At 45.1% G+C, this 20,078-nt stretch overlaps 1 protein-coding gene and 1 non-coding gene across 2 annotated transcripts in view; both read left to right on the top strand.

Annotated features, from left to right (window-relative positions):
- The window catches only part of LOC126108686 (zinc finger protein OZF-like), a 106,053-nt gene that overhangs the window by 27,817 nt on the left and 58,158 nt on the right, over positions 1–20,078 (top strand). The window contains exon 2 of the mRNA XM_049914006.1: positions 19,239–19,320. Within this exon, the coding sequence (XP_049769963.1) occupies positions 19,291–19,320 (30 nt within the window). The 5' untranslated portion in view covers positions 19,239–19,290. The remainder of the gene's footprint in view (positions 1–19,238; positions 19,321–20,078) is intronic.
- Positions 16,989–17,061, top strand: Trnai-uau (transfer RNA isoleucine (anticodon UAU)). The gene has a single exon. It is a non-coding gene; the product is annotated as a tRNA-Ile (tRNA).

Here is a 20,078-nt window from a genome sequence, read left to right as displayed (position 1 = left end):
ACGGTCCTCCGCTCCAGGGCCTGATTCTATTCATATTCAGATGCTGAAGAACCTTTCTCCTGCGGGTAAAGGTTTTCTTCTTCGTACATACAATCGCATCTGGATTGAGGGACATGTTCCCGCATGCTGGCGCGAGTCTATTGTTGTCCCGATTCCTAAGCCGGGGAAGGACAAGCACTTGCCTTCCAGTTATCGACCTATCTCGCTTACCAGCTGTGTCTGTAAAGTGATGGAGCGAATGGTTAACTCTCGATTGGTTTGGCTGCTCGAGTCTCGACGCCTATTTACCAATGAACAATGTGGATTTCGTAGGCGCCGCTCTGCTGTTGACCATCTGGTTACCTTGTCGACCTTCATTATGAATAACTTCTTGCGGAAGCGCCCGACCGCGGCTGTGTTCTTTGATTTGGAGAAGGCTTACGACACCTGTTGGAGGGCGGGCATTCTCCGCACCATGCATACATGGGGCCTTCGCGGTCGCCTCCCTCTTTTTATTCGTTCCTTTTTAATGGATCGACAGTTCAGGGTACGTGTGGGTTCTGTCCTGTCTGACACCTTTCGCCAGGAGAATGGGGTGCCACAGGGCTCAGTTTTGAGCGTCGCTCTCTTCGCCATCGCGATCAATCCAATAATGGATTGCCTCCCAGCTGATGTATCAGGCTCCCTTTTTGTGGACGATTTTACCATCTATTGCAACGCGCAGTGTACACGTGTCCTGGAGCGCTGTCTTCAGCGTTCTCTTGACCGTCTTTACTCCTGGAGTGTCGCCAATGGCTTCCATTTTTCTGCCGAGAAGACGGTCTGTATTAACTTCTGGCGCTACAAAGAGTTTCTCCCACCGTCCTTACGACTCGGTCCCGTTGCTCTCCCAATCGTGGAGACAACCAAATTTTTAGGCCTTACCTTTGACAGGAAACTTAGCTGGTCTCCACATGTGTCATATTTGGCCGCCCGTTGTACCCGTTCTTTAAATGTCCTCCGTATTCTCAGTGGTATGTCGTGGGGAGCGGATCGAACTGTCCTACTTCGTCTATATCGGTCGATCGTCCGCTCCAAGCTGGATTATGGGAGCTTCGTATACTCCTCTGCACGGCCATCCATCTTACGCCGCCTCAACTCCATACAACATCGGGGTTTACGACTTGCGATCGGAGCATTTTATACTAGTCCCGTAGAGAGTCTTCATGCTGACGCTGGCGAATTGCCACTCACCTACCGGCGCGATATACTGCTTTGTCGGTATGCCTGTCGGCTACTGTCAATGCCCGACCATCCGTCTTATCGTTCCTTTTTTGACGACTCTCTCGACCGTCAATACGGGTTGTATGTCTCTGCCCTGCTACCCCCTGGAGTTCGCTTTCGTCGCCTCCTTCAACACCTTAATTTTTCACTCCCTGCAACCTTTCGAGTGGGCGAGAGCCACACGCCACCTTGGCTCCAGGCTCAGGTCCGCGTTCACCTTGACCTCAGCTCGCTCCCAAAAGAGGTTACCCCCGGTTCGGTCTACCACTCCCGTTTTTTGGAACTTCGTTCGAAGTTCATCAACATGACTTTCATTTATACAGATGGCTCTAAGACCAATGACGGGGTCGGGTGTTCCTTTATTGTCGGGGCACAAAGTTTCAAATACCGGCTCCATGGCCATTGTTCGGTCTTCACAGCTGAGCTCTTTGCCCTCTACCAGGCTGTTCTTTACATCTGCCGCCACCGACATTCTGCTTATGTCATCTGCTCTGACTCCCTGAGCGCCATCCAGAGCCTCAGTGATCCGTACCCGGTTCACCCTTTTGTACACCGGATCCAACGCTCTCTTCAGCAGCTGGTGGACGTCGGTTCTCCGGTTAGCTTTATGTGGGTTCCTGGCCATGTCGGTATCCCTGGGAACGAAGCTGCAGATGCTGCAGCGAAGGCAGCGGTCCTCCAGCCTCGGACAGCTTCTTGTTGTGTCCCTTCGTCCGATTTTAGCAGGGTCATTTGTCGGTGCATTGTGTCGCTGTGGCATGCCGATTGGGCTGCACTTACAGACAACAAGCTTCGGGCCTTAAAACCTCTTCCCGTGGCTTGGACGACCTCCTCACGCCCTTCTCGGCGGGAGGAGGTAGTTTTGGCCCGGTTAAGAATTGGACACTGCCGGTTCAGCCATCGCCATCTGCTGACGGCTGCGCCAGCGCCGTTCTGCCCATGTGGGCACTTGCTGACGGTTCGACACATTTTAATGTCCTGTCCATATTTTAACACACTGCGTCTAGATCTTAACCTGCCAAGTACTTTCGATGCCATTTTAGTGGATGACCCACGAGCAGTTGCTCGTGTTCTTCGTTTTATCAATTTGACAAACCTCTCTCAGGACATTTGATGATGCTGTTTTTTAATCCTATGCCTGTCAGTCTGTCTTTTATCGTGTTTTCCCTTTTAGTTGTTGTTGTCCACTTGTGCCTCGCGGTGCATTCTTAGAGCAGTCAGGGCGCTAATGACCATTGAAGTTGTGCGCCCTAAAACCACAAAAAAAAAAAAAAAAAAATTATTAGGTGCATTGTGCTGCCACCTACTGCCAGGTACGCCATATCAGCGACCTCAGTAGTCATTAGACTAGAGAGGAGAATGGGGTGCTCTGCGGAACTCACGGACTTTGAATGTGGTCAGGTGACTGACTGGGTGTCTCCTGTGTCATACGTCTGTACGTGAGATTTCCACACTCCCTTATATCCTTAGATCAGTTGTTTCCGTTGTGATAAAATAATGTTCAAATGTGTGTGAAATCTTATGGGACTTGAATGCTAATGTCATCAGTCCCTAAACTGACACACTACTTACCCTAAATTATATCCTAAGGACAAACACCCACACCCATGCCCGAGGGAGGACTCGAACCTCTGCCGGAACCAGCTGCACAGTCCACGACTGCAGCGCCCGAGACCGCTCGGCTAATCCCGCGCGGCTGATGTGATACTGAAGTAGAAGCGAACGGAATGTGCAGCACAGAAACGTGCAGGCCGACCTCGTCGGTTGACTGACAGACACCGCTGATAGTGGAAGAGGGTCGCAATGTGTAATAGGCAGACATCTATTCATACCGTCACATAGGAATTCCAAACTGCACCAGGATACATTGCAAGTAGTACGACAAGGTAGGCGGGAGGTGAGAAAACTTGCATTTTGCGGTCGAGCGGCTGCTCATAAGCCACACGCCATGCCAATAAATGCCAGACGACTCCTCGCTTGGTGTAAGAAGCGTAAACGTTGGACGATTGAACAGTGGAATAACGTTGTGTGGAGTGAGGAATCACGGTACACAATGTGGCGATCCGATGGCAGGGTGTGGGTATGGCGAATGCCCGGTGAACGTCAGCTGCCAGGGTGTGTAGTGGCGACAGTAAAATTTCATGGTGTGGTCGTGTTTTTCTTGGAGGGTGGTCACACCCCTTGTTTTGCGTGGCACTATCACAGCACAGGCCTACATTAATGTTTTAGGCATCTTCTTACTTCCCACTGTTGATGGCGCTTGCATCTTTTAACACGAACGAGCATCCGTCCATAATGCACGTCATGTGGCGGAGTGATTACACGACAATAACATCCCTGTAATCAGCTGGCCTACACATAGTCCTGACCTGAATCCTATACAACACCTTTGGGATGTTTTGGAAAGCCGACTTTGTTCCAGGCCTCACCGACCGACATCGCTACCTCTCCTCAGTGCAGCACTCTGTGAAGAATGGGCTGCCATTCCCCAAGAAACGTTCCAACACGTGATTGAACGCATGCCTGCGAGAGTGGAAGCTGTCATGAATGTTAAGGGTGGGCCAACACCATATTGAATTCCAGCATTACCGATGGACGGTGCGACGAACTTGTAATCCATTTTCAATCTGGTGTCCGGATACTTTTGTTCGCACAGCGTATATAAAGCACTGCTGGAGCCTTAACTGTCAACATTATTTATTTTTCAGTATACAGAGAAGCTGAAAGAGTTCTGCTTAGACGTTGATGTCAATCACCAGACTCTTCCATCTCACTCAAAAACAAGATGGCTGTCGTTAATGCCAGCAGTGGCGAGAATTCTTAAGCTTTGGATGCCAATAAAACCATTTTTTGATACCGGAGAAAGATCACCTAAAATAATTTCAATTTTTTTCAGTGGCCCTGTCAGTGAAATTTACTTCGTTTGTGCAGTCAAACTTGGCTGTGTTTGAATACGTTTATTATACATAATAAACGTAGAGAAGAATTGCCTCGATAATTGAAATAAGAAATTAGTAATCGACAATGAAAGACGTCTGAATCAAAGGAAGAATGCCAATTTTATTTACACGCAAACGAAGATGAATTTGTGCAAATTATAGAACGAGAACCCGTAACCAAGAAATAATTAAATTGCGTTTGAAATTTGAGGAAGAGAGAGTGGTTTTGTTTTCAGAAATATTTGTATCTGAAGAGCTTTTAAGGAACTACGTATGGCTCTCCGTGGGAGAAAGGTGGATTTACTTTCGTAAGGAAACCGAAAATCGTGAACACAAATGCCAACTGCTAAAGTTATGCGAGTACTTGTTTTCTATTCCCGCACACAACCCCTGTACAGAAAGATGGCGGCCCAGTGGCGAGGTCCCAGCTTGATATGGCAACCCTGTATTGCAAATTTAATTCGATCAACGTATACAGGGTGTTACAAAAAGGGACGGCCAAACTTTCAGGAAACATTCCTCACACACAAAGAAAGAAAATATGTTATGTGGACATGTGTCCGAAAACGCTTAATTTCCATGTTAGAGCTCATTTTAGTTTCGTCAGTATGTACGCTCAATGGAGCACGTTATCATGATTCCATACGGGATACTCTACCTGTGCTGCTAGAACATGTGCCTTTACAAGTACGACACAACATGTGGTTGACACACGATGGAGCTCCTGCACATTTCAGTCGAAGTGTTCGCACGCTTCTCAACAACAAAAAATGGTTCAAATGGCTCTGAGCACTATGGGACTTAACATCTATGGTCATCAGTCCCCTAGAACTTAGAACTACTTAAACCTAACTAACCTAAGGACAGCACACAACACCCAATCATCATTCTCAACAACAAATTCGGTGACCGATGGATTGGTAGAGGCGGACCAATTCCGTGGCCTCCACGCTCTCCTCACCTCAACCCTCTTGACTTTCATTTACGGGGGCATTTGAAAGCTCTCGTCTACGCAACCCCGGTACCAAATGTAGAGACCCTTCGTGCTCGGCTGTGATACAATACGCCGTTCTCCAGGGCTGCATCAGCGCATCAGGGATTCCATGCGACGGAGGGTGGATGCATGTATCCTCGCTAACGGAGGACATTTTGAACATTTTCTGTAACAAAGTGTTTGAAGTCACGCTGGTACGTTCTGTTACTGTGTGTTTCCATTCCATGATTAATGTGATTTGAAGAGAAGTGTTAAAATGAGCTCTAACATGGAAAGTAAGCGTTTCCGGACACATGTCCACATAACATATTTTCTTTCTTTGTGTGTGAGGAATGTTTCTGAAAGTTTGGCCGTACCTTTTTGTAACACACTGTATGAAACACTCAGTTCGTTTCAGTAAATGCCGCGAACGGGGTTATGGTAACGGGAGTAATATTAGTGTCTTGTAAAGGAGATTAGACACATTTTCTTCGTGAAATCTTCTTGCAAAATTTTCTGTGTGTGGTTATCACAGTCTTTGGCGTTAGTACGTGCAGCTGAGACTTATCGGGAAGCAGTTACTTTTTACAACCTGTTCAGTATAAATGCAAATGCCGTGTGGCTCGGGCCTCCCGTTGGGTAGACCATTCGCCTGGTGCAAGTCTTTCGAGTTGACGCCACTTCGGCGACTTGCGTGTCGATGGGGATGAAATGATGTTGAAAGACACACAACACCCAGTCATCATGAAGCAGAGAAAATCCCTGGCCCCGCCGGGAATCGAACCCGGGACCCAGTGCGCGGGAAGCGAGAATGCTACCGCAAGACCACGTAACAGTCCGCAACGAGGTGAAATTCTGATACAGTGTGTCGGAATTACACTACTCGCCATTAAAATTGCTACACCACAAAGATGACGTGCTACAGACGCGAAATTTAACCGACAGGAAGAAGATGCTGTGATATGCAAATGACTAGCTTTTCAGAGCATTCACACGAGGTTGGCGCCGGTGGCGACACCTACAACGTGCTGACATGAGGTAAGTTTCCAACCGATTTCTCATACACAAACAGCAGTTTACCGGCGTTACCTGGTGAAACATTGTGATGCCTCGTGTAAGGAGGACAATTGCGTACCATCACGTTTCCGACTTTGATAAATGTCGGATTGAAGCCTATCGCGATTGCTGTTTATCGTATCGCGACATTGCTGCTCGCGTTGGTCGAGATCCGATGACTGTTAGCGGAATGTGGAATCGGTGGGTTCAGGAGGGTAATGCGGAACGCTGTGCTGGATCCCAATGGCCTCGTATCACCAGCAGTCGAGATGACAGGCATCTTATCCGCACGGCTGTAACGGATCGTGCAGCCACGTCTCGATCCCTGAGTCAACAGATGTGGACGTTTGCAAGACAGGAGCGTTTGCAAGGTACTCGACAACGAACCTGGGTGCACGAATGGAAAACGTTATTTTTTCGGATGAATCCAGGTTCTGTTTAAAGCATCACAATGGTCACATCCGTGTTTGGTGACATCGCAGTGAACGCACATTTGAAGCGTGTATTCGTCATCGCCATACTGGCGTATCACCCGGTGTGATGGTATGGGGTGCCATTGCTTACGCGTCTCGGTCACCTCTTGTTCGCATTGACGGCACTTTGAATAGTGGACGTTACATTTCAGATGTGTTAAGACTCGTGGCTCTACTCTTCATTCGATCCCTGCGAAACCTTACATTTCAGCAGGATAATGCACGACCGCACATTGCAGGTCCTATACGGGCCTTTCTGGATACAGAAAATGTTCGACTGCTGCACTGGCCAGCACATTCCTCAGATCCCTCACCAATTGAAAACGTCTGGTCAATGGTGGCCGAGCAACTGGCTCGTCACAATATGCCAGTCAATACTCTCGATGAACTGTGATATCGTGTTGAAGCTGCATGGGCAGCTGTACCTGTACACGCCATCCGAGCTCTGTTTGACTCAATGCCCAGGCGTATCGAGGCCGTTATTACGGCCAGAGGTGGTTGTTCTGGGTACTGATTTCTCAGGATCTATGCACCCAAATTGCGTGAAAATGTAATCACCTGTCTGTTTTAGTATTAGTATATTTGTCTAATGAATACCCGTTCATCAACAGCATTTTTTCTTGGTGTAGCAATTTTAATGGCCAGTTGTGTAGTTTATATTCCGTTACTGATGCCCGTTGGAGTGCTCGAGTTGACACAGCACCACCAACTGCAGCTCACTTGGATAAGACTGCCATTGCTGTTGAGGCTCTCAGGAAGTTAAATTTATTAGCCGAAACACGTTCTGTGGCACGAAGTGTTCCGGATTATGTGAGATCATTCAAGTGATTAATCGTGCCATCAGTATAGCTAATAAAGTTGTCAGTACTAATTGACGACAGAGCAAATTACACTACACTCGAAATACTACAGTTGACGTTGAGGCAAGGCACCTTGAGAGCGTATTAAATGACTTAAAAAATATGTTCGCCAAGATTAGGCCGTCATTGTCCCAGATCTAAAGTTCCTGGCAGTGGAATTAATATCAATCCTGAATTTCTGGAGGTGCGCGCTTGGAAGAGGAAATAATTTTATGATGAAACCAGTAATGAAATGACACATGTGAATTCAGGGGATTGTTATGGTATCAGTGACAGTATAGTGTCCAACTTGCAAATCCGGTATGAAACTGATGAAGCGTTTGGCTTTTATGGAAGAACTCTAATACGAAATTCCAATTACAAGATGAAGCAGAAAGTTTGTTGAGCACTGTGGCTCGTGTTAAAATCTGCCAATGCATTAATGACGTCTGACAGTTTCTGGGACCTTGGAAACTGATTATACAAGGGTAAGTCCATTATTATCTGCAAAGCAGTTATAAAATTTTATTGTAATCAAATAGGAAACTTACAAGAACATCATTATTTGACATAGTCTCCTTGCGTTTCAACGCACTTGGTCCATCGTTGTACAAGCTTCCTGATGCCCTCATAAAAGAAGGTTCTCGGCTGAGCTCCGAGCCCGGAATGCACCGCTTCTTTCACTGCTTCGTCCGAGACAAATCGACGGCCCTTTAATGCCTGTTTGAGTGGACCAGACAAGTGATAGTCAGAAGGGGCAAAGATTGGGACTATATGGAGGATGATCCAGCACTTGAAACCTGAGTTTCTGGAGCGATTCAGCAGTGTGGGCAGCAGTATGCGGGCGGGCATTGTCGTGCAACAACAAGACACCTTTTGATAGCAATCCTCGGTGTTTGCTTCGAATTGCAGGCCTTAGCCTGGCAGTAAGCATCTCACTGTAACGTACACTGTTTATTGTCGTGCCCCTTTCCCCATAATTTTCCAGTACTCTACGTTGTGTGTGCCAAAAAACCGGTCGCATCAGTTTTCCTGCGGTCGGTTGGATCCTGAACTTTTCCATGCACGGTGTATTTGGATCCAGGTTTCGTCACCAGTAATGATCTTGTCCGAGTTACCATAGCAATCCATATGTTTTTTACAGATGCCCAAGCGCGTTTGTTTATGCAACTCTGTGAGCTGTTTTGGAAACCATCTTGCACAAACTTTATGAAACCCAAGTCTGTTGTGGATGGTTTCGTAGGCAGAACCGTGACTAATTTGCAGACGATGTGCCACTTTGTCAATAGTTAATCGTCTGTCTAAGAAAATCATTTCACGTGAACGCTCAATGTTTTCTTCATTTGTGGCGGTAAACGGTCGTCCGGCTCCGTCATCGTGCGTAACACTTGTGCGACCATGGGGCACATTAAGACCCTTTGTAGCCCATTTTTAGTTACTGCAGTATCAGTTTTGGCATATTTGTATAGGCATGAAATACCCATTGTACAGAGAGAGTGCGTCATAAAGCATTTCTGATGAACAAATACTGACTAAGAAAATAGTGCGGTGACCTCAGAACCCTTGCGATGACCCTGGAACCCTCGCCATGTGTCATAACATCAGTTAAACTACATTTATGCCTCAAACTGGATATTACGCGCATTGTTTACCGCGTAAATACGACAACTTTGAGCCCTTGTCTTTGGCAATGGATGACGATATCAAAAAAAGTTTGCAGGTTCCACGGGAATATCATCATCTTAAGAACATACTGACGATCTGCCACCAGTAGAAATGATTGAAGTGGTATCCCCACTATTCGTACTTTTTGTGCCCAAAAAAATCGCAGTTTTTCAGGATTTTCTCAGAAATCGCCCATGGAAAAATGTTGCTCTTATAAGCCAGCTAAAAGTCCCTCAGGACCACACCTAATGTAGAACAACTGACCGATGTTGTACTGTACAATAACTACAGTATAGTTCTTCCGATAAGTGTAGGTCGAGGGCCATCCAGTTGACCCTTTGTGATCAATAGAATGCGAGATATGAATCCCTGGAAAACCTTGTGAGAAGTCACACTTTTGACGGAAAGTCATCGAGCAAAACAGAAGTAATATCTGGCGTCCCCCAAGGAAGTGTTATAGGCCCTCTTCTTTTCCTGAGTACGTAAATGATTTGGAGGACAATCTGAGTAGCAGTCTTAGAGCTTTTGCAGTTGATGGCCGTCATTTACCATCTTATAAAACGATGATCAAAACAAATCGAAAAACGATTTAGACAGGGTGCCCGTATGGTTCGAAAAGTGGCAATTGACTCTGCGTAATAAAAAGTGTAGAGTTGTCACATGAGTACAAAAGGAATCCGCTAAATTATGGTCACTCAGTAAATCGCACAAATCTAAAGACTGTAAATTCAACTAAATACTTAAGGATTACCATTATGAATAACTTAAGATGGAGCAATCACATAATGTGAGAGACTGTGCTAGAACACAGAGAAAATGCAACAGTTCTACTGAAGAGACTGCCCACACTACGCTTGTCCCTTCTGTGCTGTGTGAGGTGTGCCTCAGGTAGGACCGACGGAGGACACTGAAAAAGCTGAAAGAAGGGCCGCTTATTCTGTACTGTCATGAAATGGTGGAAAGAATGCCTTGGGTATTTCGCACGAATTGGGATGGCAATGATTAAAGCAAAAGTGTTTTTTGTTGTGGCAAGATCACGTCATGAAACTTCAATCACCAATATTCTCCTCAGAGTGGGAAACTACAGGGTGTCCCAAAAGGAATGACCCGAATGGGTCAAATGGCTCTGAGCACTATGGGACTCAACTGCTGTGGTCATAAGTCCCCTAGAACTTGGAACTACTTAAACCTAACTAACCTAAGGACGTCACACACATCCATGCCCGAGGCAGGATTCGAACCTGCGACCGTAGCGGTCGTGCGGTTCCAGACTGTAGTGCCTTTAACCACTCGGCCACTCTGGCCGGCGAATGACCCGACTTTAACTTGTAATAATATTGAGACAAATGTCACTTGGTAACTGAAACATTGCAAGATGTAATCGGCATGGCCTAGAGTTTCAGAGAAATTCCGCTAGATGTCGCTGCGAGCGCTGACCTGGCGCATGCAGCCAGTCTCGCGCAATGTGGCGTACAGGAACGCGAGACCGTGCTTCGCAGTCTTGGCCTCGTAGATCCCCTGACTTAACACCATGTGACTTCTTCCTATGGAGATATGTCAAACAATGTGTTTACGTTCCTCCCTTACCTCGTGACATTGATGAACTAAAAACCAGAATATCAGCTGCTGTAGCTTCAGTGACAGAAGACACACTGCGCTCAGTTTGGTATGAATTCGGTTATCGGCTAGATGTCGTCCGTGCAGCCAATGGAGGACATAGTGAACATTTATGATGGATTTTTATAACCTTCTGTCTTTTCTGAGTAATTTAGTTTGCAATTTGTTGGTGTTAAGCCCATCTTCACAATAAATAATTCTATTTAAAATTGGATCATTCTGTTTGGGACACCCTGTATTTTGTTGGCACCCACTGTATTTTTTTGGCACTCACGTCTGTGGGGAGGAATGATCATCATACTACTAAACTGTTAAGGCTTTTGTGGCCACTTCTTGACAAACTGCGCGTCAGCTTCTGTCTCGGGTTCTTTGGTTGATGTTTGTCTGACGATTTTCTGACGTTTTGCCAGCACAATTGGCTGACATTGTCAAAGCTTCAGTGAAATACGCTGTCGTTATTATGCATGCATGGAAATGTGCGGTCAGACAAAATGTAAAAATTTTTATGCATTTCAGCTGGGAATCATGGAAATGGATATACTGCAACTGATACTGTTAAGGAGGAGGCAAGAGCGATGAAGGCGGGCACGTCAGCTCGATGGAATTCAGCGTCATGCGCTATGGCAACGTAAACGCAGTTTTCGGTACTTGGAAGAACAGCGCACCTGTGTTGTCTGTTAGCCTCTGTGTGTTCGTGGCGCAGCAGTGCGCATGCACGGATCTGCGGCCGCTCGCTTTTGATTGGCTTGCGCGACGCAAACCGACAACCAGCGCTTCGGTTCTCTAGACCCGAACGGTATCACTAACATACTGGAGCTCACAGCTGCAGAAGCTTCGACTATGCCAGCCACTCGTGCTGGCGAACGACAGAAAATCGTCAGACAAATGTCAACCGAAGAACGCGAGACAGAAGCCAACAGCAGTTTGATCATAACAATCCCTACGAGGCACCTAGTTGTGAATTTCAGAATAATCATGTACGTGTAGATTGGAACATACTGGTACTGTGCGCAGACCGACTGTATTTGTGAAGATATGTTTAGCGTCTAATAAGAAATTATTATTATTGTTATTATTATCATCATTATCATCATCATCTATTTCATCCCAAAGCATATTTTTTGTGTGCGTCCAATATTCTCCGAATTGCATTACATTTAAATTGTGTCAAACTTTCTTCAAAATAACAATAAAATTTGTTTAATTGCATAGTTAAAAAAATCTACTCACCAAGCAGCGGCAGAGCACACACACACACACACACAAAAGACTTCCGATAGGCAAGCTTTCGGAGCCAGTGGCTCCTTCTTCAGGCAGAAGGGTTGAAGGGAAAGGGAGAAGGGTGAAAGAAAAGGCCTGGGTGCCTATTCTGTATCTTTCCGCCATTGTGCCGATCGTTTCGGTACTCACGGTCTAGTACTCGAATTAGAGCCCCAGCATTATTCAGTGTGCATTTCGGTAGTGATACCGTTCGGGTCTAGAGAACCGAAGCGCTGTTGTCGGTTCGCGTCGCGCAAGCCAATCAAAAGCGAGCGGCCGCAGATCCGCGCATGCGCACTGCAGCGCACACAGCGCCACGAACACACAGCGGCCAGCAGAAGGCACAGGCGCGCTACTCTTCCAAGTACCGAACTTGCGTTTACGTTGCCATAACGCAAGACGCCGCATTCCATCGAGCTTGCCCCATCCTTAACAGTATCAGTTGCAGTATATCCATTTCCATGATTCTCAGCTGAAATGCATAAAAATTTTTACATTTTGTCTGACCGCATGTTTCCATGCATGCATAATAACGGCAGCGTATTTGACTGTATTCTGAAGATTGTCGTAAATGCCGCATTATGTCATCTTATTCTCATTCACACTGACATCGTGTTTTGGATTTCACGTTTCCGAAAACGAGTTAGGTATAGTGTGTAGTACCAAACTGTACTAATACATCTATAAGAAACCCCGAAAAATTGATTCTGAGAGTTTCAAATAGTAAGAAGATAAACAGAATGTGGTTATAACTCGCTCCTAGACATCCAAATGATTATGTAGCCCACTTCCCTATATAATACGTCAACTATTTCTGTCTTAAAAACAAAAACGGAAAAGAAAACGCATTTTCGAGAGCTCCTGCAGTTCTTTGAAGTTTATAACATGCATCTCGTGAATGAAAATGTTTCGTATATGTTGCTACAGTCTAAAAATATTACGTCAGAGATCTTTCATCTCTGTCTACTGTGGTCGAGGATTCTATCGCAGATAAATACTTGTGACAAGCAAGATTATGAAGATTATTGCTGCTAGTTACATTCCCAGTAATTTAAGTTGTGCTCTTAGATTCCTGTCTAGCTGCATACTCAGAAATCGCTACTTATTCGGCAAAAATGGTGAATTATTTCTGACAAGAAAAAATATAAAGGTCACTGTCGGTTGTTTCACTCACAGAAATTTCATCGCCAACAATTTCATATTTCGTATTTTAAACACACAAAAATCACGAAGCCATTACTGACGAAGTGCACTCTTACATGTAAGTAATATTGCAGAAAAATCTTAACTACACGAATAGCAATGTCTCAGAAGGTGTTGCATATATGAAGAGGAAAAAAAAATTGTTTTGCACCTACCAGTTTGTGAACCTGTGTCCTTCCGCATCGCATACACGCGCGCTAACCACTTAGCCACACCAAACAACAGACCTGCAGTGCTCAGTTCTTGTAGTATTGTGTAGAGGAACATAGGCTGACTTCGTTGCCAAACGGTGCAGTGTAAGTCATAAACGCGTGACAGTTTGGAAAGTTTCCAATATGAGGCTGCACGTAATTGCTTTCCATTGTTACTTGAAAGTTGTAAACACGTTTCGATAATTACTAACTAACCCATTTGTGGGAAAAAGTACACAAACGCACTAGTAATGTCACTTCACACTCCTGTAATATACGTAAGCATAACCGATGTCTTGATCTTTAATAATCTTTAAACCCTTATTTTCATAAGTTGTTGTTGTGGATTTCACTCCTGAGACCGGTTTGACGCAGCTCTCCATGCTACTAACACGTATTTTGAGAGGATATTGACCAAAAACTTTTTTTTATGTAATCATTCACATTCCAACCGGATGCATCCTCTGATGATTCTTTTGTAACACAATCACTAAATCCAGAGCTAAAACCGCTAAATATGTTTAAAATAACAAATTAATGGTGCAAATAAACCACAGCTCATAGGTCGACAGGGCCAGACCGAAATCCAAAACTTCTCGGTCCAATTGTCGTAAAATCGGCGGGAGGACTGTTCGGTAACAAATTTCAGAAGCTTACTGAATAGGGTATTTCGATAAAGAACCGAAAATGACGTCACTACCGAGACTAAACTACTACACCGATCGGTATGAACGATACAGAATAGGGTCCTATGATGGACCGTTCGGTAACAAGTCTCAGAAGCTTACTGAATAGGGTATTTGGATAAAGAACCGTTAATGACGTCACTACCGAGACTAACCTACTACACCGATCGTTATGAACGATACAGAATAGGGCCCCATGGTGGACCGTTCGGTAACAAGTTTCAAAAGCTTACTGAATAGGCTATTTGGATAAAGAACCGAAAATGACGTCACTACCGAGACTAACCTACCACACCGATCTGTGTGAACGATACAGAATAGGGCCCCATGATGGACCGTTCGGTAACAAGTCTCAGAAGCTTACTGAATAGGGTATTTCGATAAAGAACCGAAAATGACGTCACTACTGAGACTAACCTACTACACCGATCTGTGTGAACGATACAGAATAGGGCCCCATGATGGACCGTTTGGTAACAAGTCTCAGAAGCTTACTGGATAGGGTATTTCGATAAAGAACCGAAAATGACGTCACTACTGAGACTAACCGACTACACCGATCTGTGTGAACGATACAGAATAGGGCCCCATGATGGACCGTTTGGTAACAAGTCTCAGAAGCTTACTGAATAGGGTATTTCGATAAAGAACCGCAAATGACGTCACTACCGAGACTAACCTACTACATCGATCTGTGTGAACGATACAGAATAGGGCCCCATGATGGACCGTTCGGTAACAAGTCTCAGAAGCTTACTGGATAGGGTATTTCGATAAAGAACCGAAAATGACGTCACTACCGAGACTAACCTACTACACCGATCTGTGTGAACGATACAGAATAGGGCCCCATGATGGACCGTTCGGTAACAAGTCTCAGAAGCTTACTGAATAGGGTATTTGGATAAAGAACCGAAAATGACGTCACTACCGAGACTAACCTACTACACCGATCTGTGTGAACGATACAGAATAGGGCCCCATGATGGACCGTTCGGTAACAAGTCTCAGAAGCTTACTGGATAGGGTATTTCGATAAAGAACCGCAAATGACGTCACTACCGAGACTAACCTACTACACCGATCTGTGTGAACGATACAGAATAGGGCCCCATGATGGACCGTTCGGTAACAAGTCTCAGAAGCTTACTGAATAGGGTATTTCGATAAAGAACCGAAAATGACGTCACTACCGAGACTAACCTACTACACCGATCTGTGTGAACGATACAGAATAGGGCCCCATGATGGACCGTTCGGTAACAAGTCTCAAAAGCTTACTGGATAGGGTATTTCGATAAAGAACCGAAAATGACGTCACTACCGAGACTAACCTACTACACCGATCTGTGTGAACGATACAGAATAGGGCCCCATGATGGACCGTTCGGTAACAAGTCTCAGAAGCTTACTGGATAGGGTATTTCGATAAAGAACCGCAAATGACGTCACTACCGAGACTAACCTACTACACCGATCTGTGTGAACGATACAGAATAGGGCCCCATGATGGACTGTTCGGTAACAAGTCTCAGAAGCTTACTGAATAGGGTATTTGGATAAAGAACCGAAAATGACGTCACTACCGAGACTAACCTACTACACCGATCTGTGTGAACGATACAGAATAGGGCCCCATGATGGACCGTTCGGTAACAAGTCTCAGAAGCTTACTGAATAGGGTATTTGGATAAAGAACCGAAAATGACGTCACTACCGAGACTAACCTACTACACCGATCTGTGTGAACGATACAGAATAGGGCCCCATGATGGACCGTTCGGTAACAAGTCTCAGAAGCTTACTGAATAGGGTATTTCGATAAAGAACCGAAAATGACATCACTACCGAGACTAACCTACTACACCGATCTGTGTGAACGATACAGAATAGGGTCCCATGATGGACCGTTCGGTAACAAGTCTCAGAAGCTTACTGGATAGGGTATTTGGATAAAGAACCGAAAATGACGTCACTACCGAGACTAACCTACTACACCGATCTGTGTGAACGATACAGAATAGGGCCCCATGATGGATATGGTATTTCGATAAAGAACCGAAAATGACGTCACTACCGAGACTAACCTACTACACCGATCTGTGTGAACGATACAGAATAGGGCCCCATGATGGACCGTTCGGTAACAAGTCTCAGAAGCTTACTGGATAGGGTATTTCGATAAAGAACCGAAAATATCGTCACTACTGAGACTAACCTACTACACCGATCTGTGTGAACGATACAGAATAGGGCCCCATGATGGACCATTCGGTAACAAGTTAGAAGCTTACTGAATAGGGTATTTGGATAAAGAACCGAAAATGACGTCACTACTGAGACTAACCTACTACACCGATGTGTGTGAACGATACAGAATAGGGCCCCATGATGGACCGTTCGGTAACAAGTCTCAGAAGCTTACTGAATAGGGTATTTCGATAAAGAACCGAAAATGACGTCACTACTGAGACTAACCTACTACACCGATCTGTGTGAACGATACAGAATAGGGCCCCATGATGGACCGTTCGGTAACAAGTCTCAGAAGCTTACTGAATAGGGTATTTGGATAAAGAACCGAAAATGACGTCACTACTGAGACTAACCTACTACACCGATCTGTGTGAACGATACTGAATAGGGCCCCATGATGGACCGTTCGGTAACAAGTCTCAGAAGCTTACTTAATAGGGTATTTCGATAAAGAACCGAAAATGACGTCACTACCGAGACTAACCTACTACACCGAACGGTATGAACGATACAGAATAAGGCCGCTATTTCTACGTCTAATATTGGGTAGGCAACTTACCCAGTTTCCAGGTGAAACGGTTCACCCGTGCTTCGGTAGCGCAGTAGGCAGCGCGTAAGTCTTATAATCTTAAGGTCGTGAGTTCTATCCTCACCCGGGGCATTTAATTTTCTGTGAGTGATGGTGGTGCTATTGCTAGGGCGCCAACATATTTCTTGTTTGTTATCCACAACGTTTCAACGCTTCAGCGGGAAAATGTTTACTTCCTCTTATTGCTACTTACAGCTTCCCTTTTCCTGTTCTCCCAGCACAGCATGAAGCCAAAAGCATTGCTCTGCGACGTTTGAGGAAGTCACCCAGAACTGTGGGTCAGGGGAGCCTTGTCGTACGGGATGAGAAGGAAAGACTGAGTGTTTAATAGATGCGATTCGTCATGGAAAAAGAGGACGATTTGGAGAGTTAACAATCGTGAGAGTCGTAAAGAAAAGAAAGCATAGGGTGGAAAATGTAGAAAAACGGAAGAAAGGCAACAAAATAGGTCGGAAAAATTAGAAAAATTCGTACGGAAATGATTAGTAAGAGATAATAAGTGGGCGATCTATATCGCAGCGAAAAAATATTAGCACTTTGTCGCGATGTCTTTTCTAATACGGATTTTCGTGCCAGTAGACGGGTCTATTTTCACTTTCAATTTTATTTGTATATAGCAATTCCATTGTTATTTACGAATTTGCATTCAACAATTTACGGTTCATTATACTGCATGGCCTTATCCCGATCGTCTTTCACCGATTTATTCGCAAATTTGAGAGCTATTTGCTTTTCCACTATCGCCTTATTTTGTTTATACGTAATTCTCTCACGTTTTTCCGCGTTTGTTTTTCGGCAAATCGCTGTAATCGACTTTAATTGATATCAAGTAAAGTAGTTTACATTTTCTTTTATAACTTTCGCTTTCTGTTTATCCAGGCTCTAAAATTTCGTCAGTTTTCACGACTTTCCAGATCGATTTTTACCTTATTTCTATTTTCTGATCAATATAGATCGTCCACTCATTACCTCCTATTAATGACTTCCGTACGAATTTTTCTAATATTTTATGACCTTTTTCGTGCTTTTCTTTCGTTTTTTTTATTTTTTCCAACCTGTGCATATTTTATTTGACCACTCTCACGATTTTTAACTCTCCAAAGTGCCCTCTCTTGCCATGATGAATCCCATCTCACATTAAAGAATCAGTCTTTCCCTCTCATCCCATACGGTAAGTCTCCCCTGCATTACGGTTCTGGGTGACCTTGTCACAGTCTACCCCTTTTCCTAGACCTCTCCAGGCCTTTTCCTTCACCCATATTGCTTCCACTTCAACCCTTCTGCCTGAAGAAGGAGCCACTGGCTGCAAAAGCTTGCCTCACAGCAGTCTTTTGTGTTTGTGTTCTGCCGCTGCTTGGCGAGTAGATTTTTTTTACCTATCCAATTAAATAATTTTATCACTAATTGATTGTTTTTGTTGTTATAATATAAATGGTTTGTGTATTTGGCGGTGGGGCCCAGTCACACATCTTGCCCCGGGTCCAGTCCCGGCTCCCAGCGGTCCTCTCGGTGCAGACGAGTCGTGACTTGTGCTCGGGTAGCTCAGTCGATAGAGGACTTGCCACGGAAGGCAGAGGTCCCGAGCTTGAGTTTTCGTCTGGCACACAGTTTCAATCAGCTGAGAAGTTACAAAAGATCTGGGTTACAAATCACTTACGTGTCCCATTTTAGCACATTGCTGAAACATGTGGGACCTGTAGGAAAGAGGAGTAACAGGGGATAATAAAGATACACGAGTGTCACAGATTTTTTTGGCTCATGGGAGAATTTCATGGAAATGTTGCAAAATTTAAATTAGCAGATTGCTCGAGATAGAAGCCAGTTATCCCGTTCTTGTAAAGTTTCAAGAATCTGTATTAGGTGAAGAATTTAGAGCTGCTCTCCAACTTTTTTATGTATAGCTTACGTAGACAGTGCGAAGACAAGATCTGACTAATTATACTGCATTCAAGCAGTCATTCTTTCTGCAGTCGGTACACGACTGGAACGGGGACGTACCCCATCGTGCGGTACACTGCTAGGCACCGTCTGCCGTGCATGTCACTGTGGCCTGCAGAGTATGTTTGTAGGTGGAGATGGTCCACACCACAGAACTTTCAATGTCTTGACGCGTTTCAATATGATTCAGTTGTTGCAGGAGAGAATGTCATTGTGATGTGCAGAGCTTTTCTACATGTCTGTGCAGACAATCTTGATCTTAGCCGAGAAATTGCACTGCCGATAGTGAGGTGTTGCCTGTTCTGTTGCAGCTGATGCTGGCATCCAGTATTGTGCCGACAGTCACGGAAGGCGCTGGCCACCATGGAAGATGAGGTGCCCGGAGCTGCCGAGGTAAGGCCCTCACTCCTGTCCCTTATTGAGCACATCTGGTGGACGATTGTAAATTTGTGAGTGGGTTCGGGACTTCCTACCGGAGTGAACGCAACTGTGATTTTACACTCGTAATCTACAGAGTGCCCCGGAGTTCGGCAACCGGCCGTATGCCGCGTTCTTAGACTTCTGGAATGCTTTTGATACTTTTCCACACTGTTGTTTGGTGAAAAAAACACTAGTTTATTGAGTTTTGGGCCGTATTTGTGATTGGATTTCTACCTTTCAGATAGAACTGAACTCATCATTTTCAAAGAAACAAATTCAAAAGATGTAAAAGTTATTTCTGGTGTACTCGAAGGGAGTATTATAGGGCTGTTACTGTTTACAGTTTACATTAATGAGAATGTCAGATGCTCTGCGAAGCTGTTTGCAGACGATGCTATCGAATATACACTGATTGTCCAGAACATTATGACCATCCACCTGAGCGTAACAGCACAGCGTGTCGTGGTACGGAGGCAGTCGGCCCTCGGTAGGTCGCTGGAGGGAGTTGATACCACATTTGCACACACGAGTCACCTAATTCCCGTAAATTCTGAGTAGGGGGGAGGTGGTCGGTGAGCTCTGAAACCATGTTCAATCGCGTTGCAGGTATGTTCGATCAGGTTCCGGTCTGGTGACTGGGGGGGCCAACACGTCAATTGGAACTCGCCACTGTGTTCCTCAAATCACTCCGTCACTCTCCTGGAATTGTGACACAGTGCATTGTCTTCTTG

The sequence above is a fragment of the Schistocerca cancellata genome, chromosome 11 (assembly GCF_023864275.1).
Source record: "Schistocerca cancellata isolate TAMUIC-IGC-003103 chromosome 11, iqSchCanc2.1, whole genome shotgun sequence".
NCBI lineage: Eukaryota > Metazoa > Arthropoda > Insecta > Orthoptera > Acrididae > Schistocerca > Schistocerca cancellata.
The sequence above is the reverse complement of the archived record's forward strand: the minus strand, read 5'-3'. Positions and strand labels throughout refer to the sequence as shown.